General features: G+C 39.6%; 1 protein-coding gene across 1 annotated transcript in view; it reads right to left on the reverse strand.

Annotated features, from left to right (window-relative positions):
• Positions 1 to 1,753: 1,753 nt before the first annotated feature.
• pde3a (phosphodiesterase 3A, cGMP-inhibited) overlaps positions 1,754 to 16,286 on the reverse strand; it is a 19,988-nt gene continuing 5,455 nt past the window's right edge. Inside the window, exons 6-14 of the mRNA XM_010768524.1 lie at positions 15,494 to 15,690; positions 15,181 to 15,318; positions 14,186 to 14,297; positions 13,546 to 13,653; positions 12,370 to 12,569; positions 11,793 to 11,996; positions 11,537 to 11,698; positions 7,534 to 7,801; positions 1,754 to 6,846 (exon numbers count right to left, since the gene is read on the reverse strand). Coding sequence (XP_010766826.1) covers positions 6,530 to 6,846; positions 7,534 to 7,801; positions 11,537 to 11,698; positions 11,793 to 11,996; positions 12,370 to 12,569; positions 13,546 to 13,653; positions 14,186 to 14,297; positions 15,181 to 15,318; positions 15,494 to 15,690 — 1,706 coding nt within the window. The 3' untranslated portion in view covers positions 1,754 to 6,529. The remainder of the gene's footprint in view (positions 6,847 to 7,533; positions 7,802 to 11,536; positions 11,699 to 11,792; positions 11,997 to 12,369; positions 12,570 to 13,545; positions 13,654 to 14,185; positions 14,298 to 15,180; positions 15,319 to 15,493; positions 15,691 to 16,286) is intronic.

Here is a 16,286-nt window from a genome sequence, read left to right on the forward strand (position 1 = left end):
GGTCCGAGCAACTATTAAATAGGCCAAATGCAGGGAGCTGCTTTATGTTAGTTAGGCTTTGCTTTACTGTAGGACAAGTTGACTTTTCTTGACCACCGGACTCAAAAATACATTTCAATATTTGTTATAAAAATGTCCTAGTCCAACTGAAACTTGGATAAATGACAGACACATGTGCAGCATTTATAAATCTTATTATTCAACAATATTCACATTACAACATCAACACTGCTCTGCTAGTGACAGGTTCTAATAATCCCAATATATTGTATAGTTCATTTGTAATACATTATCGAGAGGCACTTCCAGTAAGTCTGGCAATAGAGGAGCTACAGTATTGTGTCTAAATTACAAAACAGTAAAAATAAATATTTTTCTAAAAGTTTTTTTTTCATAATATACTTTGAATCTGTACAGAATATATTTGTTTCATACAAAGCCAAACCATATCTAGAAATAAAATGTCATATATCACTTAAACAAATACTGGTGAATCACACAATGTCCCATCCTGTAGGTATTGCTACATGTGTATTGCTACAAGTGCAAGATACTGGTGAGAAGAAAACAATTGAGTCTGTGAAGCGCCTGCTATACAGTAGAAAATAAAAAATAATCATACTAGTCTTGTTTGTGTTGCTTTAAATGAAAAAAAAGTTTGTTTTGGTTTCCTCTGTAACGAACACCGAAAGCTGAAGAATGTAGCATTCAAAGAGTATAGACATACATGTGAAAATGGTATGGCATAGGAGCAGAGCCCCCTTTAAATTGGCTGAAACAACAAACAATACAAAAAGGAATGTTTTTGGTTCAAACCATCAAAAGAAAGGGCTTCAGTCTGAGAGCAGAACAGTCTGCCAGGTCCACTGTGCTACTGCTGCCTATCACAATGCAGTGAAATAAAAATACTACACCGTCTGTTAGCAGGGGAGCCGCCAGGGATTTTAGGCACCATGAAAAGATATCACATTGGTTACTTAAACATTTTTTTCTTAATGTTCTAAAATTGTTTGGGCCCCTGTCAGTCACGGGCCCTTAGAATCGTCCTAACTTTTCACCCCCTTACGGCGCCCCTGTCTGTTAGATCAATGCTTCATCAAAGTTTCTTATGCTTTAATCTTCCCTGTCTGTACATGACAATTGTTACTAAGTATAAGCATATCCAGACATCCTTCTCAGGCTCTGAATAACACTGAACAATAAGAAGATGCAAGAAACATGCTCCTTTTAGGGCTCTTTTTTGTGCAAATCACAGAAAAAGACAAAGTTCATAAAGTGTCTTTGGTTTGCACAAGTTAATTCAGTGTGCAGCAATCGCCTTCTGCTCGTCCCTATTTAAAAGAAACTACTGATACTGGCTTTGTTTTGTACCAGTTTTTACACAAAGACAATGTAAAACGAGATGTCTCTGGCCACTGATGTTGCCAAGAGACACTCGGATAATAAAAAAAAAATGGTAAAATGAGCTTTCATGTTTGGTTGCCAAGAATATTTCTGAAGAAAATAAAGAATTTTGAGAGCCAGCGGGTAGTTGATATTTAATAGGGCCAAAAGGAAGGGCGTCAAACAAACTCAAAGGGCAACTCATCATCCTCAAGTGGTTTAACCTTTCACTGCAGTGATTTGGGGAGGGAGGCTGTGGCTCAGTGGTAGTGTGCTGGACTTCGAATCACTAGGTAGCAAGTTCGAGTCCCACTGCAGTCAGCATGTCGTTGTGTCCCTGGGCAAGACACTTCACCCCAAATTGCTCCTGTGGGGATTGTCCACAGTACTGAATGTATGTAAGTTGCTTTGGATAAAAGCGTCTAACAAATGACATGTAATAGTAATGTACAAGTGTAATTCAAGGTGTGTCAGTGCACCATGACATCACTGCAGAGTTGGGTTAAAGTTACTGCAAAACTGGGATCCTACCAGTGTTTTAAAACGTTTCACTTAATCATGCGTAGCCTACTTTACATTTCACAAGACACTTATTAAACCAGCCAACGAAGATGAAGAAAGCTACTCTTTAAGATTTGAGGAAACCCTTCCTTATGTCTGACAAAAAAAAACCTCAATGGCAACAAACAGCTTCAGATTGTTAACAAAAAGAATAGTGACCACAAACTCTATCACAGCTTTGATTCCGTCTCTTTGATTGCTGCACTGCAGTGTATACAGTTAGTGAGGCAGGGCTGGAAAGGGAGATCAGAGGAAGGGAAGCATCTATTTTGACTAACTGGATCCCGAGTGAGCTTTGAATTCTCTGATCAGTTGGAATTCAGGATAATAAAGGGAAAGGAGTGGGAGAAAATCTACAAATTCCAAAACAGAAGTAGGCATGGGATGGTGCAAATGTGAGATATAAGAAAAAATCCATTGCAAGAGTATGCACAATAGATTGCAAGTGAGGCCTCGATATATACTATACGGTGCGTCGCGTATTTACAGTGCATGGAGCAATAGCTCATTCGTCATCCTGTTGTTTACAGGAGGCTTTTTACAGTTTATGTCATTTTAAGCTGAAATTTGATAGCTACAGATCTTCAAAAAGGGTCAACTAAAAGACCCATTAGGTTGCCTTAGTTGTGTATCAGCTGGTGTGCAGATCATTCTCACCACTACAGATAAACTTATCATGAGAAGCCAATGCAAGGACAGGCTATTGGAAGACATAAGGTCCAGCAAGGGACATGTAAATATAAGTCAACTTGCTATACTAAAAACACACTGCTGCACGTTTTGGCAGCTAAGACGTACATTGTTCAGGGGTCTGATAACCCCTTTCTCTTTTCCTTTTTTTCTGTTGCCAAGCAACATTTGCTCCTTTCATTATGGACTGAGCCACTTCAATGCTGGGGGTAATTTAGCAACGCTGGAAGGACTTCCGATAAAGTTTTATAAGAGAAACTACATGGAATTGTTCGCCAACTAAAAAATGACTGAAAATATAAATGTCTGAAATAATGGACTCAAAAGTGTAGTCATGGAGTCAGACCTACATTTTGAAATCCGCCTTAAGAAAATTACCAAATCATTCTGATATCACTATAAGATTATATAAAAAATAAAAGGTTTGCGTCTCAGCAGGATGTAGAATTGGATCGATCGGACGTCTGCATTGCCTCAGAACGCTGAGTCCTCACTAAAACCAAGAGACGACATCAGCTCTCAGATTGCTACACTGGCCTCCTGTGTGTCAAGGAATTTACTATTTGTTTGTTGGTCTATAAAGCACCGAATGGCTTTAGGGCCAAAATAAAAGCCTTATCTTCTGCTCCGTCATGAAGCGTCAGGTCTGCTTACCGTCCCCAAAGTCAGAACTAAACATGGAGAAGCAGCACTGAGTTCGAAACTTTTCTTTTATTCTGTTCAAGCTTTTTTATCTTTCATTTCATTTTATTCATTCAAATGTGTCTTTTTGTATATACTTGTTTTTCTTTTTTTGAGGCATAATATGTCTTTTACAAATAACCTCAAACTTCCCTGTTGTTAAAAAGTGCTACAATAAATAAACCTGGTTTTCTTTCCTCTCAGCTGGATCTGAAACACTAACAATATGCTCAGGCATCGACGAGCACAGGCTTTCTTTTTTTATAGCAGTGAAAGAAATCTCACCATTGCACCCTTCTCTGTGCAAAAGAAATATGCAGTCAAGGGCATTAGGTTGCAGAGTTGAAGCCTCTTTTGCACAATGGGCGTTTTGATAACAGTGCAATGGATACAGCTGAGGATTTAGACAGTATTAAAGTTAGTAAAACTCTAATTGATTTAAAAAATTGGGTCACAGTAGGGCAAGTTCAGCCAGAAAAAAACTTCGATAGTGTCTGCAAACAAGCCTATTCAATAGATTGCTTGGTCTGGTTTTGTCCAGTGGATTTAAATAATTTCATTTCATTAAGTATAATTGGTATCCTTAGAGGATGTTTGCATTTCTATCTAATGCTCTGTGAATGAACTAATCACAATTCTCCTGGGCATTTTATGTTGCCTCAGAGATTCCACGACTGCATTCTTGCAAATTCCCTACCTGCTACAGAGCTGAAGAAAAATAACATATCAATGAACTGAAATACCTCTGTTAACGAGCCCCTCAGATACACGCTGTGATTTATCAGCCTCCTGAGCAAACCTTAAGGCAGCTTCTACCAAAAGTGCTGTCGAAATTCCCAAAAGTCTTTAAATTGTGTTAAAGTGTGCATGAATTCACTTTGCAATTTTGACACATTGACTGCTGCTACACATCAGTAAGTGAAGACACAAAGCATCTATAAATCTCTGAACCTGAATCCCCAGTGCTGCGTATAGCTTTGCCAATGTCAGATCAAATACACTGTACTGAGTATCTGTGTAATACATTTTGCAGACTTGGAGACGTATATCATCACATGATTTGGAATCCGACCAAACTGGCTCATCTTCAAAGGGTTACATCTAGAGGAATCTACTGAAATGTGAAAGGGATCTAAGACCCCCCATTGACTTGTCATAAGCAGCTACAAGTCAGGCTAAAAGGCTTCTCCCTCTCCTCCTTCCTCTCTCATTACTAAGTCTCATTACTAAGGCTGTTCTCCGTGTTCACACTCTTCTCCATCGCCACCAGTCTCATTCTCTGAGAACATCAAAGGAGAGCAAAGACACCTCGTTAGGCCATACACTGTGTCATTGGTAAGGACTGCAAATGGAGAAAAAAGATCCAGGTCTGCTGACCTATGTATGATAAGATCTCAACGAAACATTCTCTAACTCTATATTTTCTATATTTTTTGTCCATTACATGCTACTTTAAAAAGAAACCATGCAGAATAAAAGACATCTTCAATTACAGCCTTTTTCAAACCACTTGTATCTCCTTACCTGTGTTGGTAAAATTCTAACTTTTCTTTTTTATTGGCTCTCCTTGAGGATTAACTACATGTACAACATATTTTGATTTCCTCAGTGTTAGTTAAGAAAACCCTGACAGTATCACAGAAAATTACAGTTTTACACTTCGTCAATTCTAAATTTGACTTTAAAAAGGATTAACTAATATTATATATTAATTATCAATAGACATTTATGCAGCTGTGACCCTTGTTTTGTGTTATTCCTTAAAGCAAGGCTTAGAAAAAAACGGGTCTTTACAATTTGGTGCAACATAACAAATGAAGGATTTGGTTCTGATTGAATCATTTTTAGCGGGTACACAGCAACCCCTGGATTTCCTTATGTATGATGGAGGTTAATCCTCTCTGGTGATTTGGAGCTGTGAGGTAACTCTTTCCCGGGCCTCTATGGCTTACTGGATTACTTTACTTTGGGAAAAATTGGCCTACATACCAGCTATAAATTATATTGCAAAGAAGAAATAATTCTGGTCATTAGTTAGAAAGTGGCATAACATTTGAATATAAATTATATTTTCTTGACAAAACACATGACCTTATTAGCTAGTTTTGTGTCTTGTAAGTTGCTTTGATGTAATTAACACTATGATCTGCAGTGTTGTAGCAGTAATTCAATAGAGTTGTGTTCTACAGTATAATGTGATCTATTACCTTGTTTTCCTTGTGGTACCTTTGTTTTTCACAAAGGGCACCACGTGTCTGAGTAGTTCAAAAGCATCACAAACAGCATAGAAAGAAGATCTTGTAAAAGCGGCAAGTAAAGGACAAGGAAGCTACAGGTCCTGTCCAGGCCACTTTTTCTCTATGGGTTTCTGCCTTCCTGAGTTGTGTGGCTTTGAAACGTGAAGATGTGCTGGGCTTACTTTTGTAAGAAAACACAGGGAGAGAACATGCGGACAAACATTGTAGTATATGAACAAAACCCTTGTTGTGTATGTTTTTCCTTGAGCGAGAATAAAGCTTTTAGAGCAACAGGGTTCTTTGTTAAACTTTTATCTGTTCCGAGAATGGAATGTGATTCTACAGTAGCATTGTGTGCGTGTGTGAAGCTTGTGTGAGTGTATGTCCGTATTCACAATGTACTACAACTGGGCCTTTATCCCCGTCTCCCTCTCAAATCCACACGGCTGAGCCCCAATGGACACAGCCTTTTCCCTGGCTTTCATCCCATTGTCTTCACGGAGAAGGGACTTGTTGCACATCCTCCACCAGCTGGGTGGCTCCACAGTGTGCTGTGGGTGCAACAACAAGGTGGGGGGGGGGGGGGGGGGGGGGGTTGTGACAGTGTATTACTCACTGGTGGAATGAATCTGTGAATCTGCGTGGTTAGCCTGTAGTGGGACGGGCAGCCTGGGTGAGGGCAGCCGATCCAGACTAAATCAAACACTAGAGCAAAAACAAGTAGGCCTAGAGTCCTAATATTTTTTTTTTCTTTTGCTCATTGCACCTCTCTTCCCTCAACAGATAAACTGGGCATGCATAATCCCTGTCCTCAAACCCAGGTTTTTGTTAGGCACATATTACCCCAGATATCTTCTACAGTGTTGTGTCGAAGTGATGTGCTGGCTACCATATCAAGAGTTTAGTTATGAAAGAAATACGAATGTTTAGACAACGTTCAGATTCCTGGTTTAACGAGGAAGACAAAGTTCATAATATCACTCTGGTTCCTTATCGTTTTCCCCCGAAGTCTCTGATTGTGGAAAGATTTCTTCTTCCTCTATAGCCGGTATCTCTTCCCTTTCATCGAGGCCGTCAGTTGACTCCTCCTCCTTGCTTGCTAGCTCTTCCTCTTCCTCGTGAATGGCTGTGATTGGATCAGTGGGGCTGCTGATGCAGTTTGGCTCCTCTTTCTGAGCTTCCTCCTGAGCTTCTGCAGCGATGACTCTTGTCCACATTTCATGGTTTTCCAGAATATGCTGTGTTATCTGGCAAAACACTTTCCTCCTGCTCACCTTGTTGGTTTCTTGTCGCTCTGTCAGAGACAAAGTCAACAGTTAGACAAACTCTTGGAAAAGCTGACCTTGCTTACTCGCCAAAAGATAGAATACAGGACTGATGCAATCTGCTTGAACATTAAATGTTAGCCAAAATCTGGAGACAGTTAGCTCAGCTTAGCTTAGCATAAATAGAGCAAATAGGGAAAAACCGCATTGACAATGTTTAAAGTTTGTAAAAGTCCACAAGCATCATCTCTAAAGCGCTCTTTCGTCAAATACATGCAACATCTTAAATGTAAAATGTAAATGTGTGGCCAGTGACTGCTTGAAGTTGCCTCTCGTTGTCTGGCTATCATAGCAACAATGAAAGTTAAACTAACTGTTTTTCCCCGTTCCTAGTCATTATGCAAAACCAAGAAAAATGTCTCCTGATTCCAGCTCCATATTATCAAAGACAAATACAAGTCGTATCAATCCGTTAATCTAAATCTCAGTAAGAAAGCAAATCCTTTTATATCACAAAATGCCAAATGGGCCGTTTAATATGTTAGCTAAATAACAAACAATGCAATTTTACAATCTCTGTAGGCATTCTAACTAAGTACATCACAGTTGTATGAAGTGGCTATGGGGTACAAATACCTTCCAATAAATGTGAGTAAAACAATTTGTATTAAAACATGACGGAGACAGACTGTATTATTTTACAGAGGTTGACATACGGGAGTTCTCAGAACTTGTTGATGTGTCCTCATCTGCTGATTCCTCCTCTTCCTCTTCTGTATCGAGTCCCTCCTTCGCCTCTTCTGCATCTGTCTCTCCCTCAGGGGGGTCAACCCAGCGTCCCGGCATAAGAGCAGCAGAGTTGTAGGAGGAGCACAGAGGCCCCACGATGTGAGTGATGAACGACTCCTGCAGTTTAGCGAGCTGTGGAGCGGACCGGTCCATGAAAGGGCTGATGGGAAGGCCCAGACTCGCTTCTTCGTCACCCTAGGAGGGTACAAACATGGAAAATATGTCAGATGCACTGAATGGATTAAACATTAATGTAATGGAAAACATTACATGCACACAAACACACAGTTACAGTTTTTAATAAAGAGATTTTCCTATAGTGGTCTTTTCCATTTTTGACATTTCTTGATAATAAATATGGCTTAGATTTATGTTGCACAGTCTTATGTTATATGGCTTCTGTTGATGTGACATACATTGTGTCAGTCATTTGCTGAGCTTTTGTGTTGGTTTTCTTTTTGCCGGGGCTTTTAAAGCGCTTCAGTATAGGGGGACAGAGGGGCAAGAGCTCCCGTTGCTATGGAAACCTGAACTTGTATGGCATCAGTGTGCTGTACTAGTGGTTCGTGTTCGTCCACACTACAGCTTCGACAGCTTCAAAAACGGTTTCCAACGCGTCTGCCCATTCACTTTGAATGGGGTGACGTCACGTTGCCTCGCTTTTCGCCGAACTGAATTGTGGGTAGCAGAGCGGAGCTTTCCTGGCGTTTCAGGCTGCAAAAGTTGAGCAATGTTCAACTTTTGAAGCTTCTGAAGCTTTCGGTGGAAGCGTCAGCCAATCAAATCGTATGCCAGTACAAGCTCTAGCCAATCAAACCGCTGCTTGTGTGTCAGGGGCGGGAGATTCATGTGATTGGTTGTTGGTCGAGCTTCAGACACGCCCGCCGGCAAGCTTATTTTGAAGCTGTAGTGTGGACGGGCCGCTATGTGATTATGTGTGTGTATATTTATAGTAGGTGGGGAGAGAGAGAGAGAGAGAGAGAGAGAGGATTGTTCATATCATAACAAGAAATTGCTGATATTTTGAATTTAAAGCGGTCCGTATGTGTGTACATTTGTGTGTGCATAATATGTGCGTGTGTCTGTGTCAATCCATCCCTGGGATCCTTCTCTCTGTGACTGCGGATGAGTGCTTTCAAGGATGACTCATTTAGGCCATCCATTGTTCTGAAGAGAAAAACATACGCAGTCCCTCAAAAGACATACATATTTCTCAAAGCTATTCCGTGAATTGACCAGAGGGTTTGAGATAAGCTAAGACTCAGAAACACATCAGAGGGAGGAAGTCTTCCTCAGAAATAAGCAAAGCTATGATTTTTTTTCTAGATTTTTTTCCTGGTTTTCAAATATGATTGTACACAAACATTTTTATTAAGAATGGACAAAATAAACAAATATTGAGTCAGTTGGCTGATTGAGAAGCATTGTGATAATAAATCGTTGTATAGGCTACATACAAATATGTTTTTTCATTTCGAGTTGAATAAATATTAGGGATAAAAGTGAAAGAAATATTTGTTTGCACCTTTACCTTCTTTAATGCAAAGCAAAAAATAGCTTTATTTAAGTCTTTGGCGATTTGCTTGGCACTTACTGAACTGACCAATGAGACGCACTGTTGGTTAAGGGCAGGATATGTTGCCATGCATCCATCTACAGTGGTCTCTTAACAAATTCATGAGCTAGTAGACAAGTCTTTTGACTATTCTATTTCCAAAACCAAAAATCGTTTTAAAAATGTGCTATATAAATAAAACTTGATTTGATTTCTGTTTGCAGGGAACTTCCAGTTTCGCACATACAGTAAAGCACTTGGCGGAAGGTCCTTGAGCGAGAAAGCAAATTACTATCATCTGCAGAGATGCTGTTATGCAGTTGTCCCTGACCTCACTCTATAAGAGGTGAGCAAAAAGCTGAATTGCTTCTAGGAAGCAACATCTATCGCTTTATCCTTGGAAATATTGTAACACAATTCCAAGAGTCGGATAAGAGTTGGTTGGCTTTTTGCTGACTGTCAATCAAATCTGATAAAACATCACCCACTCAGTCCTTATGATGCATGTTATTTCTGACCTTGAGAAAAAATACCAAATATGTTGTTTTTTTATTCATAAATGTTGATTAGCATTAAAGTTTTAAGGGATTTTAAAGTTAGACGAATACAAACAAATGTTTTCTGTAAATAAAATGCAAGGGAAGGTAAGATAATTGTTCTTATTCCTGAGCAGTGTTGGGTGTAACGCGTTACAAAAGTAACGGAGTTACAGTAATATATTACTTTTTGCTGTAACGAAGTAATGTAACGCATTACTAATGAAATGTGGGTAATATATTACCCGTTACAATGCTCAGTAACGCAGTTACAACACATTTTAACCCGAAATTAAATGGTGTTTTGTTTTTTAAGAATGTACTAACATAGCGAGACATTCCGACACCGGACAAATTGTCCGGTGTCGGAATGTCTCGCTATGTTAGTACATTCTTAAAAAACAAAACACCATTTAATTTCGGGTTAAAATGTGTTGTAACTGCGTTACTGAGCNTGTTTCTATGTGTTTGTATGCTGATTAGTCTGTTGACTGTATAACTGCTGGCTCAGCAACAAATTGGCCCTCAGGAATAAGAACAATTATCTTACCTTCCCTTGCATTTTATTTACAGAAAACATTTGTTTGTATTCGTCTAACTTTAACNGTGTAATACAAGTTGTTAGTAGCCTTAAGGGCCTACACAGTTGTTATGCTATGCCACATTGCCCTTCACTGGATGCATAATGAGCTGCACTAAACTACATTTTAGCATTTAAAATACCTAGCTATTCTTTTGCGGTTATTTTGGTGAAAGTAACTAAAAAGTAACTAAAGTAGTGTAACTCATTACATTTCAGAGACAGTAATATTGTAATGTAACTTATTACTTTCAAAAGAGAGTAATAAGTAATATGTAATATATTACATTTTGGAAGTAACTTGCCCAACACTGTTCCTGAGGGCCAATTTGTTGCTGAGCCAGCAGTTATACAGTCAACAGACTAATCAGCATACAAACACATAGAAACAGGGACTAATGGATTCTTCAATCTATTGGTCCGACATCTTGGGAGAACATTTCTGCAACCAGATTGCAACCTGAACTCACTGAACATAAGGTGACTGGGGTCGGCAAGGAGAGTTGGGTCTTTTTTGTATCTGTGACCTTGTACGCTTGAGAAAGGTACACTTGAGATGTTGAAAATAAAATGCACTATTATTCAATTCTCTACACTCAAAGGATCTGCAGCTACAGCAGGAATTGGTCTGGAATGGTCAACAGCTTAAGGTGGCCAATGTGAATTTATAGTAGCAGATTAAAAAATATATATTGTTGTTTAATTGCTCACCCAAGTAAAATAAATTCTGACGAGTTTATGATCTCAATTGCTAGTTTCAAGTCTTCGTCAATAACGCATGATGTTCATTTAAAAAATGTGATCCCATTTGTAGTAAACTAGAGCATTAAGCAGCATATGCTTTACCTTTTTTTTTACCACTATGTTGTCCAATCTGGTTGCCCTCCTTGTTTCCTACTTTCAATTTATAACCCTTTACAGTGTGTTATTAGTCCAGGAATGTATTTGTAAACATTTTCCAGCATTTGGTTTTATTTTGCTCCACCCTGTTCCATCCTTAATGCAAAACTAAGATGGCAATAGCAAAAATGACATACTAGGGGCCTCCTAACCTAGTCCACAAACCCTTTATGACATCACAGGGACCTTTTCCTAGAAAAAATATAATTTTGTTCAGATTTTATATATCTTCCTAGCAACGTCTTTGCAATTTGTTACCAGTAGGTAGTATTTAGAACTTACTGTACTTGGTAAAGTACACTTCCACCAATCAATGTGTAACTTTTAAAAAGAGAATTGTAAGGGATATTTTAGCATACTTGTTCGTAGAACTCGTTGACGATGCCCTCTGTCCACTGCAGGTGCAGCTCCTTACACTTCAGCGGTCCATTGACATCAGCCAGCTTGATGCACATCTGGCACACCAGCAGCCGGTCGTTTTCGTTGGTCCAATCAATACCGGAAACTCCTTCGTCACCTACCTAGGGAGATGTGCACAGGATGGTTTGTGTTAAAACTGTTATGAAATCCCTTAGTTTCAAGACAATCTGAGAGGTTATTTCAAAGATTTTTTACCTTAGCGTTAAATTCTGCAAGGAAGTCAAAGTGCTTTTTGAGGTCAGTGGCCAGGATGGCTTCAATAACTAGGAAGCGGAAGCGTTTGAACTCCACATGTTCGAGGTTTGCCAGGAAGTTAAACTCAGGTCGGGACATAAAGAGGTTCCACGCTGAAGCTGCATGGTGGTTCTCCAAGACGGAACGATCATTGTACAGAAGAGCCTACAGTGGAAGACCAAGAGGAGAAGGTGAAATAAAATGCTGTCTTGTTATATAAGACTTTAGTGTTTTTCACCATGAGAATTGTGGTATTGATATTGACTTGATATTGTAATGGATAGAGCTTATTCATTATCTGGTTGGCACTGCAATAAGCTAATATTGATATGTTCAAATATAATATAATAATAACTATTTTTTATGGCATATTCCCCCTAGGTTGTTGAATAACTATTATTAATGAAAATTATTACCTTCATGAAATACATGTTTTTCACATATAGGACAGGTTGTCACATTGACTTATTGAGTTCAAAGCAAACGTTTTTTATAACAGCTTGCTCTACTTTATGCTGTTGCGCAGAGCCAGTCTTACCTGCGGTGCACTTGTAGCTACAAGGAAAGCGTTAGTCCTTCCAGGATGGTCATAATCGTGCATTGCAGCAGCTACATAGAGGGCCATGAGCTCCAGGCCAGGGATGAGGCCAGCCAGGGAGCTGTAACCGTCCTCCAGCACAGAGTTCATCTTGGACACCAGGAAGCCTGTGGCACCAGGAGAAATGCCATTCTCTGGGTCTACGAGCAAAAAGAAACAAAGCTCACACTCCAGTCACTGATGGTGCTGTGTGCTCGAATGATTCCCCCTTATTAGTTACACCTCATTATTCGTCTTGTAGGTTGTCGTGTTAAATGGCTGTCTGGATTGCGCCTGTTGCCTTGGTCCTTCTTGGAGCCCACGTTATTATTTTTGGCAGCAGCGAAAAGCTGTTAGACAACTTTTATTTTTCACAATGTAAGTAAGTTCACAATGTTATTTTTTTCATATGGATTGTCTATGTTGGGATTATTAAGTTGCTTATTCTAAACGCACAATATCTATTGCAAGTCTGTCTCTCCTGGGAGAGGGATTCCTCCGCCTCTTGGATTTTCTTAATACCTTTTAGTTTTTTTGAGGGGGAGTTTATATTTGTCCACTGCAAGGGGCTAAGGACAGAGGGTGTGTTTTGCTATACTGTACAGCAAACAACAATTAAACGGTGTACAGCCTTTACACATTTTAAAACCCCTGAGGCAAATTTATAATTTTTACTAATTTCACCTAGCTACTATTATTTTAATCGGAAGGACATTATCAACATACTGTGTCTGTTTGTCTGTCTTTTGTAAACAATGTGTGCATGTTCAGTTTAGTTTTGTTTCGTAAGCCTACCTCTGTGAATGTGTGTGAAATAATATGCAACATGTTACAGCATGTATTACATGATTTATCTGGACACAAGAGATCAACTGGCAGTGGTGGCAAAGTCATAGGGACTTGGCTTGAAACGGGAAAAGTCACCAGTTCAAGTCCCCGAAAGTCCAAGTGCTACAGAGGTGTCCCTGAGCTAGGCACCGTTCCCCACACTGCTCCCCCCAAGCGCCGTACATAATGGCAGCCCACTGCTCCTAATGGCATGGGTCAGCAATTTATTATACTTACAAACATCTGGACCTTATGGGGAACATATTGTGCAGGCCTGCTCTTAAAACCGCATGCATTAAAATTCCTCACCAGTGAGTATCCCATTCTCAGTCAGCAGGGTCGGCAGGCCCGGTACCGGCTGAGTGGTGAGGTACCAAACAGCATGGAGCACATCAGTGGCATGGATCCGGTTATGATCTGGGGAGGGTAAAACACATTTTAAAAAGGGACTGATACGATTGATTGCAGTCAGCAGTGTTAGGCTTGCTCTTTTATAATATATATTTGTAAAATATTAGGTATATGTTGCAAAAGCAGTACACATTGCAGGCACTATTTTCCCGGTTTTCATAGGGAAGAGAAAATCTAAACCATGTAGACCTCCTAAAGATAATTGCATAATGTATAAATATAGTTGTACTTTATTTTAGAAACATAAGGATTTTAGATGCTGTAAAACCATTTTAAAAGCTCATGCTACCCATCAGCTACATATTCCATTTCAATATGAATTGACATAAACACATAGTTAATTAGATATGATCATCTTGTGACTTGATATGTCTGCCAACTGTCAAGTATAAGAGCAAACCATAAATTACTAAAGCAGAAACAAGGCCTGTTCTCAAATCACTTTAACAAGGCACTACATCCCCCTTGTGGCTGATAAAAGTAATGCTCGACATCAATAATTCACTTAATTTAATAAACATGAAAATCTTCCACTCACAAGGGATGACCCTGTATCCGTTCTCCAAAGCATGGAAGTAGTTCATGAACTCTCGTACAGGAATTCTGAAGGTCTCAAATAGACCTGTGTCCTCAAAGAGCTTATAGGAAACCTGGAGTATGAAACAAGGAAAACATACTGTGAGTCATATTTAATAGAGGTTCAGAAGTACCTGAACAAGTTAGATGCCGCCTATCACAGTGCACTGAGATGTGTTACTAACTGTAAAGCTCTTACTCATCACTGTGCTCTGTATGCCAGGGCAGGTTGCCTTCACTTCCTGTACGGAGGCTCAGTCACTGGTACATGTTCATATATAAAGCCATGTTGGGTAAACTCCTGTCTTATATCTGCTCTCTGATCACACAGAGAGTTGCAGGTAGCTATTGCCTGAGATCACATGATGTGGTCTTGTTACATGTGCCAAGTGCAAGGACTGACTTAGGTACGAAAGCTTTTATGTGCGCAGCTCCTCTAGCTTGGAACGGTCTTCAAAAAGAATTGAAACTGAGCAATTTGGTTCCACTGCATGTTTTTAAAGCTTGGATAGGTGCAATGATACTTGATACTGTTGGTACTTGTCAATGTCGCTGTACAGTATGTAAATGTAGCCCTGTAAATATGATGTCCTTTATTGTTTGATGTTCTTTTATGTTTCATGTTGTAACCTATTTGCTGCAGGTCTCCCTTGAAAAAGAGATCAATGATCTCAATGGGACCTACCTGGTTAAATAAAGGTTTGAAAGTAGTCCTCTGTCCATAGCACATGTTTTGTTAAAGAAAGGTTGAGAATCGGCGATGACAAAAAATGTTTTGGAACAGATGGAAAATATGTCTTCCCACTGCCTTTACAGCGAATGTTACTTCTACACCAAGCTGTTAATTGCATACATGTGAAACAGTCCTAAAATTAGAGTCCCCCTTAATTGAATCGGTATAGACATCTCAGAAATCTTTTAAGTGTTTCAACATTTCATCATCAATAAGTGATTTACCTGACTAAGGATGCAGCCTGTCTTGCCATTGGTCTTCTCCATCAGACTGAAAATAGGAAAGTTCCAGTTGTTGATTTGACACAAGAGAGGCTCCAGCTCAGACACCGCCAGAGGCTCCTGGGCAGAGACTGGCGTGTCCTGTCAGGTAGAGTAAAATAACTTGTATCATTTCAACATTCTTATTAAGAAAGAAATGATCCATCTTCTTCTTTTTCTCATAGTTTTTTTGAGGGATTTGAAGCATTTGAGCTCATAAGAGACAATTGAGACTTTGTTGTTCCTGTTACCCAATCAGCCCTTTCTGACGGCCTACCTCTGGTGATGACAGGAGTGGGTGAAGAACGATTCCCTCTGCCAGATACTCCCTGCAACCTTCCCTGGCTTCAGGCTGCTTCTTGCCTCCCTCTCCCTCCTCATCATTCTGTGCAAAGTCGCTGCTGTCACTGTGGTTGGTCTCATAGGTGCTGTCGTAGGTGCTGTCATAGTCTGAGGAAGCTACTGCGCGCTCATCTGGGGACACAGTACACATTGCAATTGAATGCATTGATATTGGCAGTAAAACAAAATTACAATGAGGGACAGCGAGTTAAAGGTCCCCAATTATACTGTTTTTCATCAATATATTATAGGTCTCAGATATATACAAAACATGTGTCTGAAGTGTTTGACTCGAAATACCAAACAGTATCAGTGTAGCATCCCGTAATCCCCTGTTTCAGCCCTGTTTCAAAAGTGCTGATGCCAACACGTGTATTTCGGTGTATTCACGGCATTCATTTTGTTATTCTACAGTATTGTTGTTTTATAGTTATTTGTTAATGTAACCCAATTTGTGTTCTTTGAAATTGAAAAGGATATCGCATTGTGTTTGTTATTTTTGTTGCAGTTGTATTAAGTGTAATTTGGCTTGGCTTCCTATTTATGGACATACTTTTATTTTGAAGGAGAGGTAGCGCTGTTGACAGGAAGTTGTCGTTGCTTTGGAAACAACGTGACGGAGATTAACGGAGAAAAGTAATATCTACATATAAAGACGGAGAAAGTAAACGATAACGTTTATAGGTTAATTGCTAGCACCCCCGAAGAGGCACAAGCTCCTGAGACTG

This window comes from Notothenia coriiceps, unplaced genomic scaffold (assembly GCF_000735185.1).
Source record: "Notothenia coriiceps isolate Sejong01 unplaced genomic scaffold, NC01 NC01_scaffold00005786, whole genome shotgun sequence".
Taxonomy (NCBI): Eukaryota; Metazoa; Chordata; class Actinopteri; order Perciformes; family Nototheniidae; genus Notothenia; species Notothenia coriiceps.